Source organism: Apteryx rowi, unplaced genomic scaffold, assembly GCF_003343035.1.
Source record: "Apteryx rowi isolate R43461 unplaced genomic scaffold, aptRow1 scaffold_25, whole genome shotgun sequence".
Classification (NCBI taxonomy): Eukaryota; Metazoa; Chordata; class Aves; order Apterygiformes; family Apterygidae; genus Apteryx; species Apteryx rowi.
In genome coordinates, this window is record NW_020448863.1 from 2,732,618 (window position 1) to 2,749,087 (window position 16,470).

The window sequence follows — 16,470 nt, forward strand, 5'->3', positions numbered from 1 at the left end:
ATTCATGAAAGCTCTACAGTTGTAACCTTTTAAACAGCTATTTTTATTTAATATGTGTAAATTTCAAATCTTTTTTTAATGGAGTGCATAAATGACATAATAAGTGTTTGTTTCCAAGATGTGGTGCATAATGTCTTTCACAAGCAGCACTGAAATGTGATAGGTTGAATGTATGAATAGAGTATTTTATGTAAGTACAATATGTTAACATGGTATGTAATAGAATTAAACAAGCTTTAATTTAATATAGATGTCTAGGCCTATGCAGCTGTAGGGGTGGGGAATCTATTGTCTTTAAGAAGTAAAGCTTTTTTAATGTTAGGTGAAAAACAGTTGTTTGCTGATTCTCTGTCAAAATTCTGTTGAAGTGCCATATGTAAAAATTGCAGTTCAAGTCAGGAGAGGTTTAAAACTAAGTTAGTACATCAATTAAATATGATTACATGTTTTTTCTAAAAAACAAAAATCTATATAATATTATTTTAAATAGTTAACATACAGTATTTCAACAGGGGAAATGCTGATTAGATCACCACAATCTATTTTATGCCATCGGGATTGCAGAGGGGTTTATAATTGTGTTAAATTTTCATATTACTCATACTCACACATTAATGAACAGATGCATTGTTACTATTGGGATTTTGCCATTTGGCCTTTCACATGTCTAATCATGATTTCCTACTGAGCTCTTCACCAGGCGAGCAGAAACTCCGTCATTGATACATGGGCCATCCCTCGCCTTCATTATTCTTCGCTCGTTTGTTGTAGCCCTTCCCGACTTAGTGGCGGCATCGGGTTGCAGGCGCCGCGATGGGGAACGTGAGGCGCGCGGCTGTGGATGGGGCCGCCGGCTCGATCGGATATTTATTGACCAGGCCGGGAAAGAAAAAAGAAAAAGAAAAAACCCAACCCCAGCCCCTAAAGAAGTCACATTCGGCTGAATCACGGGCGCTCCCAGCCTGGCCGTAGGTGCTGAGGCCGCTCGCCGCCGCAGCGCCTTGCGGTACCGCGGTGCGGCAGGAGCCGCTCCTGGGGCCGGGCCGGGCCGGGCCGGGCCGCACCGCACCTCGTTGGGCCGGGCCGGGCCGGGCCGGGCCGCGGCGGCTCCCGCCGGGGCGGCCTGGCCGCGGCGCTGCCAGCCGTTCCTGCGGCTTTAACGCGGCGGGCGAAACAGAGGACTTCTGTTCCTGTACGAACGCACTACGGCGCATATTTTGTCTAGCTGCAGGGGAAAAGCTTTGTCCTGGACTTCGCTGACAATAGCCCTAAAAGTAAAGCGGCCTGCCCTCGGTGCCTGCAGCTTCGGGAGCCTATTGTCAGCCCCGATGGGCGCCCGGGGCCGCATTCCTGCCTTGCGAAGGTTTGTTAGCTCTTAATGACTGACAGCCGGCCTTCTCCTGCACCGGCCGCCTTCGCTCGGGTCTGTTTACGTGCTCCTCGAGAATTTCTGAAAAGCGCAGGAAAAAAAGAAAACAGCAGTGTTTATTTGACCTATTCAGATGTGTTTTAAAAAATGGTTTCCTTCGGGAGTGCTTGCAGGGCCCGTGCAAACTTTGGAAGTATTGGAGGCAGCGTCTAGAGCGCAGTGGAATCTTCTGCCGTGACCTCTGCCTCGGAAATGCTCATCGCAGGGCAGCTTCTCACGTCTCTGCCATTATACTTAATTGCACTTTTAGGCTTTATAGCAACAAACCCGTATGAATGGAATCCATGGTTACCGAATCCTTGCGTAGTGATAGGAACAAACCTTAATTCAAGCTACCGCTCAGAGAGCAGGAAACTTCCAGTTACACTTTTCCGAGAGAAAATTGGAGCCTGGGTGTTACAAAGTGTGTATACATGTCACGGAAAATTTCTCGTCTGCTGGCAGTTGGTTCCTGCTGGCTGCTATGTGCTCAGCACCTCTCAGGGTGCAGGCGTGTGTATGGGTGTGCGTGTATTTGTGCTTGCACGCAAGTGCAAGTGAGCATGGGAGGGGCGTGTGAAGCAAGAGGGCATCCCTGTGCCTATGTCAGTGTAGTTATTTGTACAGTAGTGTGATACTCTGTGTGTGTGTGTGTGTGTGTGTGTGTGTGTGTGTATGCACGTACGGGTACGCCTGCATTGTTGTATTCAACAGGAATTTGGGCTGGCTCATTTCATTGTATTCGACAAATGCTTTGTAAAGAGGCAAAAAAGGATACGTTACTAGCATTTAAAGAAAGAAAGTGAGAGGGGAAAAAGCCCGATGATACAGTTCTATTAAAATCGGCACAAAGATTTTGCAGCGCTGCTTCCTTAGAGCTTTAAGTTGGGGGTTCAAGAAAGTAGACAGAATTAGCCAAACGAGATAATGAAGGTTCCTCATAATGGTTTTTACTATGGGGAAAATTAACCAGTTGCTAATAATTGTATGGTCTCTAGGCCAGACGGTCCCTTTGATAAGTTAACATGTACTCCCTTTATGCTCCTAGTAGGGGGTAAACAAATGCCTGAACAAATACAAATACACATAAACACAAATGTGGAGAATAGCAGTATATGTCTTAGATCCAGATAATAAGTGTGGGTATTGTTATTTAGATGGCACATACTGGGACACTTATCTTTTAGTACACTCCATTTTCTAACTGAATGCAGTGCTAATCGTGGGATTGAAAGCTATTGTAATTGTGTACCCATCTAAATGCTGACAAGAATATACAATTACATTGTTTGGAATTGAGTTTAATGTTCTCTGAATTTTATTAGCATTTATATTTACTTATGCATTAAAATTCTACATAAAAAAAGGTCAGAATACAAGAGTTGTAGACATGAATATCAGACCCATCCACACCCTCACTGCATTTTTCTTGAAAATACTGAACAAATTTATTTTATTTTATTTTATTTTATTTTATTTTATTTTTAAAGGAAGTGATAGAATCTGAAATGAGCAAATAATGGGTTTCCATTCTAAGCAATGCCTTTTCTCTTTCTGGATTTTGCAATCTTTTAAAGCATTTTTCATACCCAACTTTTTATTATTATTTATAATGTGCGTGTTACTGGAAAATCTTGCCACAGTATGCTTACCACCGCGCGATGTTTAAACACACATTATAAAGTGGATGTAATTGTAAACACTCAGAGGGATATAATTACATGTAGCAGATTTAGGAGCTAATTCTTTGCTTCTCTCTCTCTCTCTCTCTCTCTCTCTTTACTCTGCATTTTATCAACATAATTATTTTTTGACTGCAGCGGAACACCCTGAATTTGACAAGCATCCTTTATAAGCAGGAACTTGTTCACCAAATTGAAAAACAATGAACTGCAGGTTTATATGTGCCCATTGTCACAGGGAATTACTATGGCTTTGTTCCACAAGAGGAAAAAGCTAATGGTTTTGAAACAGCAGGTGACAAAACACATTCTTTTTTATTTTTTTCCCTTTCTTCCCCTCCCCTCTTATCAGTTTGTTGATGAAGTCATTACAAACTGGGGCCCAGAATAGGGTTGGCCTTATTTTTAGCAGATAGACTTTTAATGAGTTCTATTGTGAAGACAGTCATGTTGATTTGCTTACATTTTTTTTCCCCCCCTTCACTCAGAAACTCCCAGTATTGAAAAGCTACTATCAAAGGACTGGAAAGACAAGCTTCTTGCCATGGGATCAGGGAACTTTGGAGAAATAAAAGGTAACACTGTTTCTGTGCTAAAGCAAATTGAGAATGAAAAATACATCTATCACTGCCTTTATGGAACTTTGTTTGTTTGTTCCTCTTCCCCTCCCCTTGAAACATCTTAATTTGGGACTTAAATGAAGTGTCTGCTCTCTGTCTGTAATTAATAGAAAGAAACAAAATGCCATGTTGTCCTGAGTGAGTGAACTTATACGAGGCTTTTGTTGCATATTTTGTTCTGTGTTACAGGACGCATCCTATTGTTAGGCTGAAATAAAAGTCAATTCACATATCAAATGTAGGCTTATGTGGTGTCGAACTATAGTAGAACTCAGCTTCTGAAATCTGAGGGTGGCCAGAAGTCCTTGCTATTTTTGGTACAGATTTTGGTGATGTAGATCCTTTTGACTTTTCTGTGTGTAGGAAAAAAAGAGCAAAGTTTGTGTAACGGTACCTCTAGGTACTGAAATTAGCCAGTGCAGATTTTAAAAGACAGCGTACAACATCTGTGCACTGAAGCATGTTCTTTTAAAGCCCTGCTCCAGAAGGAAAATGACAAAATTTGACCACTCTCCAGCAGCAGTAGCTTCTGCTTTGCCAAGATACTTCCCCATTTTATATATGTGAGGTCATTGTAGGGAACCTGTAGTTGTTTTCATGTAATTTAATATTTTTGTAATTCTTTCTCCTTACTTGTGATGAAGAACTGACTCAAAATACATGTGTGTCAAAAATACATAGCTTTTAGAGCAGCCATTATCCCTCTGAAAAGAAACAGTGACTGATTCTTCTCCCATTTATATCAGTGTACATCTGGAGTAGCACAATCAAAGCCAATGTTTTTTGGAAATGTTAAAGTGGTATGAGATTAAAATTGAACTCTACTTTTTTGTTTTTAGACTGGATTGTATTTCTCTCATTATTTTTAGTTTGTCTGTTTACTAGGGCTGGCCCCAATGCCAAGATCCTTATTCAGATAAGCTCCCAAAGCTTGTGCCTGAAAGGTTTAAGGACCTTCTGCACAGGAGATGGCAACATTCAGTAAAGCACACAACATGAAACCAAATCTGTGGAATTGATCTGTAGTCTGCTCTGAGAGGCTAATATATTGGTAGATGTGCAAACTTAGTGTTATTTTAATTCTATGTGCCTTACAACTTGTCACAAATAAGCCACCAGCATTAGTTTGCTCTAGTCCACTGACTTACACAAGCGGGAAAGTATGCCACTTACTTCCTCTAGCTTCTCCCTAAGAGGCTGTAATTTAAAAATATATATTTGTTGCATATGTAGGATAACTTTACAACAGAATATGGTGCTTCAGCCCCAAATAGGCTGAGATATTATTGTTATAACAGAGGGCCAACCCAGAGTTCTTTATTCCCACAGAGCATATTTTCTTCATGTGTGTAAAGTAACCGGTCATAAAGAGGTAGGGTAGCCACTGGGCTTCCTGGTGACTGCTGGTTTTTAAAAGTATATTGTTTTAATATAACATCATTATCTGCAACGAGCTGATTAATCTTTAAGATGTTGGAAGCCTAAGGTACGCAGGCAGCTTTAATTTCCACTTCTGGGTGCGTGTTTCAGCAGTTCTTGCACATTGGCAGAGCTTCTTTAACTCTTGATCTGCTGGAAGCTTAAAAGTACTCCCGGTGAGTCTCCTCTCCCTTTGGACTCTACGAAAAGCTGCTCCGCAGAGAGCGGTGTGCTGAGAAAGCAGGCTGCTCCACGGCCCTGTGATCTTGTTCTGTTGGAGGGCAATCTTTTTTCTCCCTTCCTCTCTTTCCTCTTCACAAGTTAAACTTGAAAGCGGCAGCGGCAGCTATATGCTAGCACGAAAGAAATTCAACAGTCCTTTCAGTCTTGCCTGGGGGGACGATGGGGAGCAACAGCACAGCCTCAAAGAAGAGTTTGCTTTGCTTTAATTTTTGTTTTTTAGCTTCATATTTTGAGCACAAGTTGAGTTATTGTTCTGTAGCTCTGTTCAAAGCCTCACATCTGAGGCTTTTCAGTGCAACTGTGCTTCTATGGTTGGGAGCATGGTTATTAGGTGTTTGGATCAGGTTTGGCAGTAAGCTGTGAAAACAGGCACTGGTTTATTTTTCCTCCTGACTGCCGTGACAGTTGCAATTATTGTCCATTGTTCCTAGGTGTCTGGAAAGGAGGGAGGGTACAATAGGGCATTGCCCTCTGGGGGTAAATGAATTTGACTTACAGGTTCTTGGGGTGTCACAGCAGCTGATTATTTAGTGCCCCGGAATGTGGTTTTCATGGCACCGCCAGCCACGAGCGGCCCCCAAACAACGGGTCAGCTGTACTGCAGCTGTATTTAGTGAGACAACATGAAAGGTGTGCAAGTGGAGCTGTTTTATACTCACATATGCGGCAGCAAACACACATATATTATGCCAGAAAATGTTTTTGTCCTATATGAATGTGGAGTTATTAAGTTTTCCAGTTGTGATTAACTTCTCTCTATATTTGGCTTGGCAGCGGCTTTTTTTTTTTCTTTCTTTTTTCATTTCTCTATTAGTGATATTTTGAAACACTGCACAAGTAGTGTCTTATTATTAAAACACCCTGGAATGTGGACAGCACTAGAAGCTGTACTGTCCAACTGTCTTATGCACTGAATATTTTTTTCCATCTAACTGTTCAAAATTTCATTGTGTTTTTCATTAGATCTGGGGGAGTTTTAGTACGTCATGTGCTGAAGTCTCAGCACTAGGCTACATATTGTTAATGCCCAAGTCTATGTTATTACCATAGAATTTTATTCTCTGCTAGAGATTAAAAGAAGGGAGATTAAATGGAAGCCTTTATTTTCTATTAGTGTTATTTCTTTTAAGTTAGAAAACAGTAATATTTTATTAAAGGTGGGGGAGTTTATGAATGGCTGGAATAAGCAACCAGACTCCCTAGTTTTGTATTCAGCTCTTCCTCTTACTTGTTTTGGTACTTTGAGCAGCTATTTTAAGCCCCCTTTTCTTCATTTGTGTGCCTGTAAAATGGAAGAACCATCACAGAGTCTACGGAGGTCTGGTTATAGACTTTAAGATCTCAGTTAAAAGAATCTGTCGATGTCTAGTTGCTAAAGAAAAAGGAAATATAATGTTACATTCCAGGGCTTGATTGAAATGTATTCCAAGGGAATACCTTTATACTTAAAATGGGGCAAAATCTAGAAGCTGTTGTATCTGTAGAAATGTAATTCAAATGTGCCTGTGTATTTAGTGAGATAGTATGACGCTAAATAAGTAATACAAGCTTGGCAATGGAGATTTCTTAAGAAATTTTATTTTGAAAACCATGCAATTTTTATTCTGTTCAGAACAAGTCAGTCTCTAGTCAAACACACAAAATATGCAGTTAAATTGAAATACTTTAAAATGGTAAAACTATATATTGAATTGGTTAAAACTTATTCAAAATTACCTATATCTGTCATATTTGAGAACAGGCCTCAGAAGGCCTCTGGATTATTCATGGATAATGTAGTTTATATATTCAGTGAAGCAGAGAGTGCATCAGGTCTCAAACTGATCATCTACAGGAAGGAGAGTTATGCTCTCTTTCTGCTTTCAGTGGAGCCTTCTGATAGCTCCGAACTTCAAGGTGAAGGTGGTTGCTTTCCTCCAAAGCAACGTTACTGACCACAGCAGATGCAACACATAGGATGGACCACTGATATGACTGGGATATAAGAAATATATTCCACATCCGGCAGTAACAGTGGCCATCCCCATATGTAGAAGATGGACATGAGACTTGTGTTTCACTGATGTTGGGTCCCTTCTGAGCAGGCTTCAGGGTGCAGCGGTGGCCCTTCGGGTGGCCTTCAGTGGTTTATGTGCCCTGTGAGGTGCTCAGTCTCCCTAATGCTGATGTGACTAGAGCAGCTTTAACCATGATGAGAAATCTTTCTAAAACTGCCGCAGTGCACACAAGGCCTTTTTGTTAATCTCGTTCATCTCGCACTTATCAAGGGTTGTCAAGAAATAAGAATGCATATTTTATATGTTCCCCTTAGCTGACTGTGCATGGGCATGCAGAACAATAGGCTAACCTGCCTCGGATTTCTAATCTTTGCGCGTTGGTTTTCTGTTGAAGCGAAGGCATTGTTAAGCGCGACTGCGCCTGAATCTCTCAGGAACGGCTGGGCAAGCCCGAACCTGATTTGGTTTTTGTTTGTTTGAAAATCCTTCTCCATTGTACAGGTCAGTTCCTAAACAACGCTGATGAACTGTTTTCTGTGCCCACCATAAAAGGGATCATCATTAGGGCAGATTTAACTCTCCCTTGTATCCCCTTAAATCTAGGTGACTCCAAGGAGTTTACTGCAGTAGCTCCAGATGTGTGAGTGTTATGGAAAGGAATATGAGCCCACCAGGCCTAATGTTTAAGGCATTATGACACAGACATTTATTTTGTCCAAGAATCTATGTTCCAAGTTGCATGAAGTATCAGTGCAGGTATTTATATCAAACTGTGTTTGATGTACGATAGAGCTCTGTTTGCTGAAGACTTTAATCTTGCTTATATGTTTAGAAGATGGGGCATGAGAGAGTATGCACTGAACAGTTTTACGAATGCCAATAATGGATAAAGAGAAATAATCCATTCAGTGATACTATAGCTCATCAGAGCCCATGAATTAAAGACATATGTTATGTAGATTCGGTGTATGGATTAAAACGGATAATCTGGTAGGTGACACACAGAATCTTGAGATAAGTGGGCTATGCAGATTCGGTATATGGATTGTGACGAATAATTTCATTTAAGTAACACTGGACAAGTTGAAGACAAGTAAGCTTTGAGTAGTGCTCAGGTTATGTGCGGTAATCCAGTGAGTGACACGCTGGATCTCATAATCTGTAAACTGAAGACAAGAAAGCTAGGGATTCTGCGTGTAGATGGGGAGAGTGAGAAGGCGGGGGAAGGGGAGAGAGTTTATTCACGGGGAAAACACTGGCTTTAAACCTTTGACTAATAAAGCACAGACCCCCAGGAGATGTGTGAAAGATGCACGCTTTCTTAGGAGCTGTGTCAATTTTGCATTTGCAAATTAATGGTTGAAAAAGATTTGCAAACTTATGTCAGATGTAGACATTTTGCATTACTTTTTGTGGATAGTATTGTATTTGGAGTGGGGAGAGGAGGAGGGTGAGAGAGTCAAAAGTGAAGGAGGTAAGCTATGTGTGGTTGTTGGCTTTTAACTGTGATAAATTCAATATTTATTGCAGCCTATTTAGTATCTTCTTCTCTGTTTATTTTTTGGGGGTGTTTAATAGGAACAATTTGCTGACAGTGAGCTTTAGTCCTTTGCTAATATTTCTAAAGTGCTAGAGGGGGAACCTGCCCAGTGGCATACAGGGGAAGCTAAGTTTTGAGAGGGAATTTGGCAGCTACTGAAGTCGTGGAGGTTGATCACAGCGCAATGCGATACTCTCAGGCTGCAGAGAAGTAGACAGCGCCAGTTGAGGCACACCAACGCAGAACATCTTACAGACCAGCTGCAAGTCTGAAGTGGAGACTGTGCCTGGACGGGGCTGCTCCTATTTGACCCTAGAATAGGAGGTCAGTTGGGGGCAATATCTTTGAAAGGAGGATTGGAGGAAACTTTTTGAAAGCATCAAAAATGCAAAAAATTAGAATTTATGACAAAGCAGCAAAATCAGACTGTTCTGGAATCTCTCTCTCTTTTTTTTTTTCTTTTTTTCCAAGTGAAGATACTTAGTTTGACCAGAAATAAAAATGAGGTTCTATTTAAATCAAATACATCTTTTACTAAAAAAAGAGAAAGATTATTAATAGAGGAAAATATACTGAAATTGAACTAATTAAAATAGCAAATGCCAGTGGCTTTATTTTGTTTGAACGTATGGAGGCCGAACTACTATATTTAAACATCGTCCAGAGTGTTGGATGACAAAAGGGACTTAAACCAGTTCTTCTTTGTACTAAAAGTACCTCAGAGATTTGCTGAGAGTGATGAATGTTGCTGAGCTACAATTACCAGTCTGTCAAAACGAAGTATATATACATACACATACATAGTTTTTACTGCTTTTTTTTTACTGCTGCTGCTGCTGCATTAATTCCGCTAGCAAATGCTAGCTCTCCAGCCTAGTAGTTCTAGCTTGTTGTCTAGACTGTAAAGCAATGAATAGCCTCTGAGAAGTAGTCTTAGTACAAATGTTGTCTATTCCTTTTGTAACCTTGACAATAAGTTACTAACCTGGTTAGATACCAAGCTTTGTTTGCTGTCTACTGTACCAAAACTTTTTATGACAGCAAATAAAGAATATTCACTGACAACTTTTTTCCAGCATTGCGAAATAGTAATGTGTTGGTCTGTTACAGAGCAGACGGCTGAGTTTTTGTCCCCACAGAATATTAATTCTTGAGGGTAGTAATGGCAAAAGATGGTAATTGTTCATCATTTGTTTTTATTCATTCTGCAAAGTCTTCCAGCGAAGCCTGCAAGACTGAGACAGTCCACATGCTGAAATAGCTAACTTCCTTTTAGCGTGCTGTTCTAAAAAGGACTTTTATTTGTCAGACACAGAAGATTCATTACATAAATCTGTAGGTACAGACAAGTAGGTTTGAATTCTGGGCCTTTTTCTTATTTTATTTGTTTTTTCTGGTGGCTGTGGCTTAGTGAGTAAAAAGCAGTCAGAAAGTTTCCTTTTATTACGCTGACTTCCCATATCAAGCAGATGAAGTCATTTAATTTAGCAAGGTAGGTAGCTGTAAGTGATGACAGTCATTGTGTAGTAAAGTTGGCTTAAATGCTTAATGAAAAATGCCATTTTTTAGATGTTTATGTCCTGGCAGCTCCAAGATTTACTGACTTGAAAAGCTACATGCCAGTTCATAATAAAACACTCTGTAGCACTGATTAGGGAAGTATCAAGGGAGTTCGCACATGTGCACAAGCACATATCCACATCCACCACAAATACATACCAGTAATATCGTATCAGTACATTGTTTAAACTATATACTGATTGCTTGGTAATAAACGCCTGACATTTCTGTTAAAAGACAGCGAAAAGAAGAGTTTAAATTCTGAACTTACCTCAGCCAGTCAGATCTGTTTACGAGACTACATTTGCTGAACGAACCTAATGTCAGCTCCCCATGTCCTCACATATAGTACTTTGGGTGATGTCAGCAGCAAGTCCGTGTGTGCATCAAGGGGAGAGCAGTCCTCTCAAAAATTAATATCAGGTTTTAATTTGATGTTTTTAAAGGGGGCATGACTAAGACTATTTTGCTTTTAAATGGAAGAAAGCTAGGTGGCTTCTCTGTTTCACTTTCCTGATTCCCTTACCGAGCATAGTAATATCAGGTTTGGATATTTAATGTGCCAAAGTTAACTTTAGGGAGTGGGGGTGGAGATAAAAGTAGTTCAAAATGGATGAGAAAAAAACTATCAAGAAAAGAGACTGGAATAAAACTCTCAAGAAAAGATACTTATTTTGTGGACTGCTGCCCTGATATTTTTATTTATTCTTTGGATATAAAAATGTTATTGCTAGTAGGAGTTTAACTCTTCCAAGGACTGCCTAGTTAATAGGCTGTTCAGTTTGATAAACCTCCTTATCATCTCTTTTTCAGTTTTGTATTTAAACTCTTACATGCCTAAAATCTCACTGAGCAAAACACATCACTGCAGTAAATGCTTGGACATGACTCAGTTTTCAGCTGGTTTGTGGATTGTAGTTATGTCCTTACTACCCTACTTCTACATTATCCCTAAATTAACCAATAACTGTGTTGTAGCGTGGTTCTGTCCCTCTGTTAGCTGTATAGTGTCAATACTTTCTTCATTCCCAGGGTCCCTTTAGGGAGAACCCTACCTGGTATTGAACCTGATCTAGCAAAGATTTATATATTTATATAGCATGTATCCCTCTTAAAGTCAATGGTGAAATCCTTGGTTTTACTGCAATAGTTCTGCTGGTGCCTTCAGCAAGGCCTGCAATAAAACTGCTTACAGTGTGTAAAGTTAAGAATGACTTTAGGCAAGTTTCTAAGATGTCACACCTCAGTTTTCTCACATATAAAAGTACTACATAACAGTGCTTTTCTGCCTGCTAACAGTCTTTATGAAGAACAATTAGCAAATGCTTTGAAATTAAAAAATGCTTTATACTGCATGCCCTAATTATTATTATTTTATCTTATCATCATTTGAAATACACAGAGTACTTCAAAATATTCTTATTTCCATTTAATGTTTTTTTTTTCCTCCTACAGAGCTTTGTAGAAGCAGGAAGGATTTTTTTATTTGGTAACTACAGTTAATGATATGAACGTAATACAATATTATTGTGTCTTCCAGGCTTTATACTAGCACATTGTTTTCTCTGATTTTTCTTTGAAAGACAGATGCTGACAGTTCAAAAGCTATTTAGGTAATTACTTTGACAGTAAACTGACTTGGGGGATAAATTTCACTGTCTGTACGGGTGTGTGTGAGTGTGCACGCGTGCGCTGCTGATTGATAATATGCCTAGTTATTTGCCTCAGATATGCCACAGAGAGCTTCTGAGAAACCAAGCCACGGCTCTTCGTGGTGCTCCCACCCGCTGCCCCTTATATAATATGTTAAGTGCTGCGTGGCTGCGAGCAAACACGCTGATCACTCGAACATTAGCGGCAAAAGCTTAAAATATCTATTTAAGAAAATACTGGTGATCCCAATTTCTCATTTACACTCTCATTCTCTGTAATAAATTAAAATAAAATATTTGCTGTTTTGATGGCAAAAGCAGTTTCTCTGCTGGGTGTTTTTTTTTTTTTTTTTTTGGTTCTGTTTTGGATGAATATGCCAAGGTTTCTCCTGTTCATTTTCTCACTTTAAGTGTGTCATTTGGTCATATTGGTGTCTGCACTCTAATGTTTATTAAAATGTTACTGTCACTGCCAGTCTGAGACTGTGAATCAGAACTAAGAATGTGTAATAGTTTATTTCACATTCAAGTAAATTTCTTTTAATACTTAAACACTATTATGGGTAGTGTTGATCTGAGATGAAGTTTAGGTTTGGCGATACAGAACGCCACTAATTTGAGTCTTCCTTTATTACCATCTGCTGCGAGTGTTGCATCCACAAACATGTTTTTTCCGGATCCCTTTTTGTGGTGGTAGCAAATAAGCTGATGCCTCTGGAAAGCATCTTTTCTTGGGCCATTCACTGTATCAAATCGTAGTGTGTACTTTGACGCTTTGTTGCCTGAGTTGTTTTGATAAGTTTATTGTGAAAAATCCACATTTTGTCATGGCAGTGGTAGCACCTGGAGAGAACTGTGTGAGCACCTAGAGCAATCTCCTGAAAGGCAGGTGGCCTTGTGGTTGAGAGCCGTGTTAAACATTAAATGTGCAATAACAATTTGTTGTGGATATGACAGTAATTAAAAGTAATTTTTGAGGCAGCTATTGATGCAAGCCTCTCTCCTTTTACTCCTCACTCGATACCTGGGTGAAGTGCTGCAGCTTACTGCCAGGCTCTGCACTGCCATCATGGGCGCTTTTTTCTTTCCTCCAAGTGATGCTGCATGGCCAGAGTGGAAGCACTGCGACCAGGTGAACAGCGTGGGTAGAGTCCAGACTAGCTCCACAGCCATTTCCAACTCTGTATTAATTAGATCAACTCTAAGTAAGTTTAATAACGAAGTCGCTGAAGGCAGCTCCTGGGGCTGCTGACTGATCCGCGCTGAGGTTTGTGCACCCCTGCCCGGGGTGCACGTACCCGTTAGCGGCAGCAGGGCTAGTTTCTTGATCCCAAAGAGTAGCCTACCTTAAGTGACTGTTGGTATGCAATCAGTATGGTAGTTGCTTAAAACATTAACACACTTTGTGCTGTAAGCTACAGAACTGTGAAAGGTAATGCCGTCATTGCCCGGACACTTGGTGCAGCGATAAAAGCTTAGGTCTTCTCAGGTGGGTTTACAGAGAGGAAAGAGTGGTGATAGGACAGAAGTCTGCCATCCCTGCCTGCCTACGATTTACAGCATCTAGAAATGGTTAGAAAAATGGCCATTCTCTAATTCTGCAGTGCCTTTTAAGACACTGGGAAAAATTGCTATCACTGACTGTACTGTTGTAGTGACCAAAGCTGTTGGTCACTTTTCATTAGGAAATCAAACATTTTCCATCAGGATCAAAAGAGTCTGATTTAAGTGTTTTTCTTTTAAATTTTCACATTTTCACACTTTTATAAGCCACAGGTTGTCTGCAAAAATACCCTCACCCACCTGTGATTCATCATTAGTGTGGCTTATGTGTATAAGTGGGTAAGGCAAGGGGGAATTACCCCAGAACTCACCATCGCCCAGTAGTGCTCCACTTCTGATCTCCCCTACTTCTGGTTTCACACAGGTTATTTGAGAGTATGGCTATCTGAGAACTCATTTTTCAAGGAACGAATGTTGGCTCTTGGAAGGACAGGCTAGTCACGTGAAAATAAAGTACCTACTTAGCTATATTTACCAAAAATATTCTCCAGCAGCAGCATTTTTTTTTAAGTTGCCGGTCATAAGTTCCCCATTTCAGTTTCTTGCCAGACTGAAATAGCTCAAGAAGAACAGTGCAGGAGGGCTTGCTTTTGTGGGAGACTGCTGCCGCTCCAGAGCGAAAGCCAGCAGAATCAGGTGTTGTGCTTGGTAACAGTTAGTACGTGAAGCTTCCCCTTTGGGCATCTCAAAGGTTATTTTAAAAATAAATAATAATGAAGAAATTGAGTTTGGTGAACTCCTTCCCAGTTGCACGGTAATAGTGTGGCTAGAACACACGTTTCTTTGCTGTCAGGTCACTGCCCTGACCTCTTGCTCGTCATTCATCCATAATTTCATCTTCTTCCTGTGACTTAAATAAAGCTGTTGTTTTCCCAGTGGGAAAGGTTTTTTGCTCCTCTGTAGGTAAATAAGATTAAAGAAAGAATTTCCCGAAGTTGGACGGGCCTGCAGTTCTGCAGTTGTTTCTTGTCAGTGGCGTCAGGGCAGTAACACTTGGCGTGTTTCATCCTCTCTGAGGAAGTGCAGCCCGAGGTTCAGGGCACCAGCCTGGATATCAAGATTTCTTTTCCTGTGGCTGTCGCTGACTAACTCTGTGACCCATCTGTCTGTCAGTTTACACATATGGAAACATTTTTCCACCTTTCAGAGGTGTGGTCGGGATTAATTTAACTTTACAAAGTGCTTTTTGATTCCCAACTGAAAGCTACTGTAGGAGCTCAAAATACACTGATTAACCAATACTAGCTGAGTATCTTTGATGTGTGTCACTGTATTTGTTGAACAGTTTATTTGACAGTGATTTGTTTTTGCTTGCACTTACTTTAGAACTAGTCCAGTACTGTATATTTCTTCTCTCTCTAGTTCTGTCTCTCTTTCACACACACACACACACACACACACACACACACACACTCAGTTAAAAACTTAGAATAAAATATCTGCAAATATTTTTCAATCTTCAGACATTTCAGTGTATGCAAAGTATTACACTGCCAACGATACTAGGTAAACCCAACAAATCATCAGCAAATGAATGTTACAGTAATTTAAAATACTAGCAGCTGATAGAGCGAGACAGGAGCTGTGTTTTAGAATAATTCTTCTATGCCATTTGGAAATGCTGCACCCTTTTTTTCCCCTAAAGAAAGCAATTGAAGGATGGAGGAGCTGTAATAGACACTTCTAACTACTTGTGTGACCAGGTGGCAAATGCATTACTTAAACTACTTCTCTGCCTCCAAAGCTTGAAATGAAAGTTATAAGTTAAAAGTGTTCTCCTCACCACTAGTACTGTTTTACTGCTGTCTTCTAATCTTTCTCATAGATTTTAACAAAGCAGTTTTAAAGTCCTGTGCTTTCTGTTTCAGGGTGTTTCTGAAGTTTCCTGCTTATATCACAGTTTTTTTGATAAATATCTGAGAATATTCTGCTGTAGATCTTTGTTATATAATGAGAATATTTTCACGTAGATCTCTGGCACCTTAATAAAAAGTTCAATCAAGTGACATTTCCTTTATACAAAAAGCTTCATTCTTTGTGTTTTCCCAGTTGTATATAACTGTCTACAAATGCATTAAAGGGCTTGGAGCTGTTTAAAGTAGCAAATGGGATACCGCTTGGGAGTGCAAGGATGAAATTAAGTGAATGTAAATTAGACTAAATATCAAGCAAATATCCCTAACAGTGACACCTCTAAGACTGTGGTATAATCTTCCAAAGAAAGCAGTGGATGACTCACCATTTCAGACATTTCAATCCAATCTAGAAAGCTGTAGTAAATATATTGTAGGGAACATTCCTGCACTGGCAGGGGGTTAGCCTAAATGAGCTATTACCAGTAGCTCTTTTCCATGTCTGACTGATAGTTGGCTAGGAACATGTTTAGTATAGTAGCCAATTTTTTTTTTTTTCCACTTGGAGAGCATTGGTGACATTGGCAGAAGAACACTTCCTATGTTTGAGAAAGGTTTCTGTGGCTGAATTGTCCCAAAAGCAGACTATTTTCAGAGGAGGCATAGCGACAGATAGCCCTAATTGTTTCCTAAAGCTTTTTGAGAAAGGATTTCATAGGACCTGACTCATATAAGAGGGTGTGGTGGTATTGGAGATATCTGTGGATTAGCTGCTACACATATTTTCTGTCTTTTAAATTCACGGTAAAAGGATGTTAGATATACTAATACTGGCATTTTTATTTTCAGGGTATGAGTCATAGGTTTTGATTTTTTTCTTTGGACTTCTTCCTTCCCTTCCCTTCCCTTCCCTTCCCTTCCCTTCCCTTCCCT

At 40.0% G+C, this 16,470-nt stretch overlaps 1 protein-coding gene across 1 annotated transcript in view; it reads left to right on the forward strand.

The window, feature by feature from the left end:
• Positions 1-16,470, forward strand: part of SOX5 (SRY-box 5) — a 453,937-nt gene that overhangs the window by 289,012 nt on the left and 148,455 nt on the right. The window contains exon 4 of the mRNA XM_026066897.1: positions 3,579-3,665. Coding sequence (XP_025922682.1) covers positions 3,579-3,665 — 87 coding nt within the window. The remainder of the gene's footprint in view (positions 1-3,578; positions 3,666-16,470) is intronic.